The sequence below is a fragment of the Onychostruthus taczanowskii genome, unplaced genomic scaffold (assembly GCF_017590055.1).
Source record: "Onychostruthus taczanowskii isolate IOZ18803 unplaced genomic scaffold, ASM1759005v1 scaffold2768, whole genome shotgun sequence".
In the NCBI taxonomy this organism is placed as follows: domain Eukaryota; kingdom Metazoa; phylum Chordata; class Aves; order Passeriformes; family Passeridae; genus Onychostruthus; species Onychostruthus taczanowskii.
This window is the reverse complement of record NW_024500093.1, coordinates 1-832: the sequence shown is the minus strand read 5'-3', so window position 1 is coordinate 832 and position 832 is coordinate 1. Positions and strand designations below refer to the sequence as shown.

Below are 832 nucleotides of genomic sequence, written 5' to 3'. Positions count from 1 at the left end.
CGTTCTGCTGGTAGTTACGGTGGTGGTGGTGCTGCTCTTATTGGGGACAAGGCTGGCCGTGGCCCCACCCCCCATGATTGTCACCGAATATCTGCAATCCCCAGCGATCCTTCCCCCAAATCCCGGCTTTTGGACCCAAATCTTCACTGTGTTCCTTCAGTCCCCAATGGAACGGTCCCAGTGACCCCACCCTTGGATCCATCCCAGCGCCTTCCCGGGGCTCTGGCGTACCCAGCTCCGGTCAAAACCCCTAAAATCCCACGCGGAGCTGCAGGGACCCCCGGGGGTCTCCCCATCCCCCTCCTGCCCCTGCTGGGGACGCAGCGTTTGGGCTTTGGGGCACGGCATCGCCACCGGAACCGGCGCCGCCAGGAGCAGTGTTAATGTACCAGCCGCTGGTGAAACGCCTGGCGCAGAAATAGGATCCGGAATCCTCGTCCGTGAGGCTGTTCATGGTCAGCGTCACCAAGCTCTGCCCGTTGTCCCTGGAGATCGTCACCCGGCCCTTGAATGACGGCGCGTAGTAGGTGCTGCCACCATTGTAGCTGATACTCGCGATGTATTCCAGCCCCTGCCCGGGGCTCTGACGGATCAACATTCCAAAACTGCCGAAATTGACGCCGGACCCTCGGCACAGGAGGCGCAGGGACCCCCCGGGGGGCTGGAGGTCCCCCCCGGACTCCAGCAGGGTCACGGCCACCCGGAGCCCTGCGGGAACAAGGGGAGATGGGGATGGGGGATGGAAAGCTCAGGCAGGGGTCTTCAATGAATAAATGAATGAATCAGAGCTAATTGCTGGGTTTACGGCATTTTATGATACAGGAAACCTCTG

At 61.1% G+C, this 832-nt stretch overlaps 1 gene segment (V, D, J or C); it reads right to left on the bottom strand.

The window, feature by feature from the left end:
• Nucleotides 1-250: 250 nt before the first annotated feature.
• On the bottom strand, nt 251-708 carry LOC121337543 (the record flags this gene model as incomplete). The annotated part of the segment is given in 1 exon segment: nt 251-708. A coding segment is annotated over 1 exon segment (458 nt), but the record flags the coding sequence as incomplete, so codon positions are not given.
• Nucleotides 709-832: the final 124 nt, after the last annotated feature.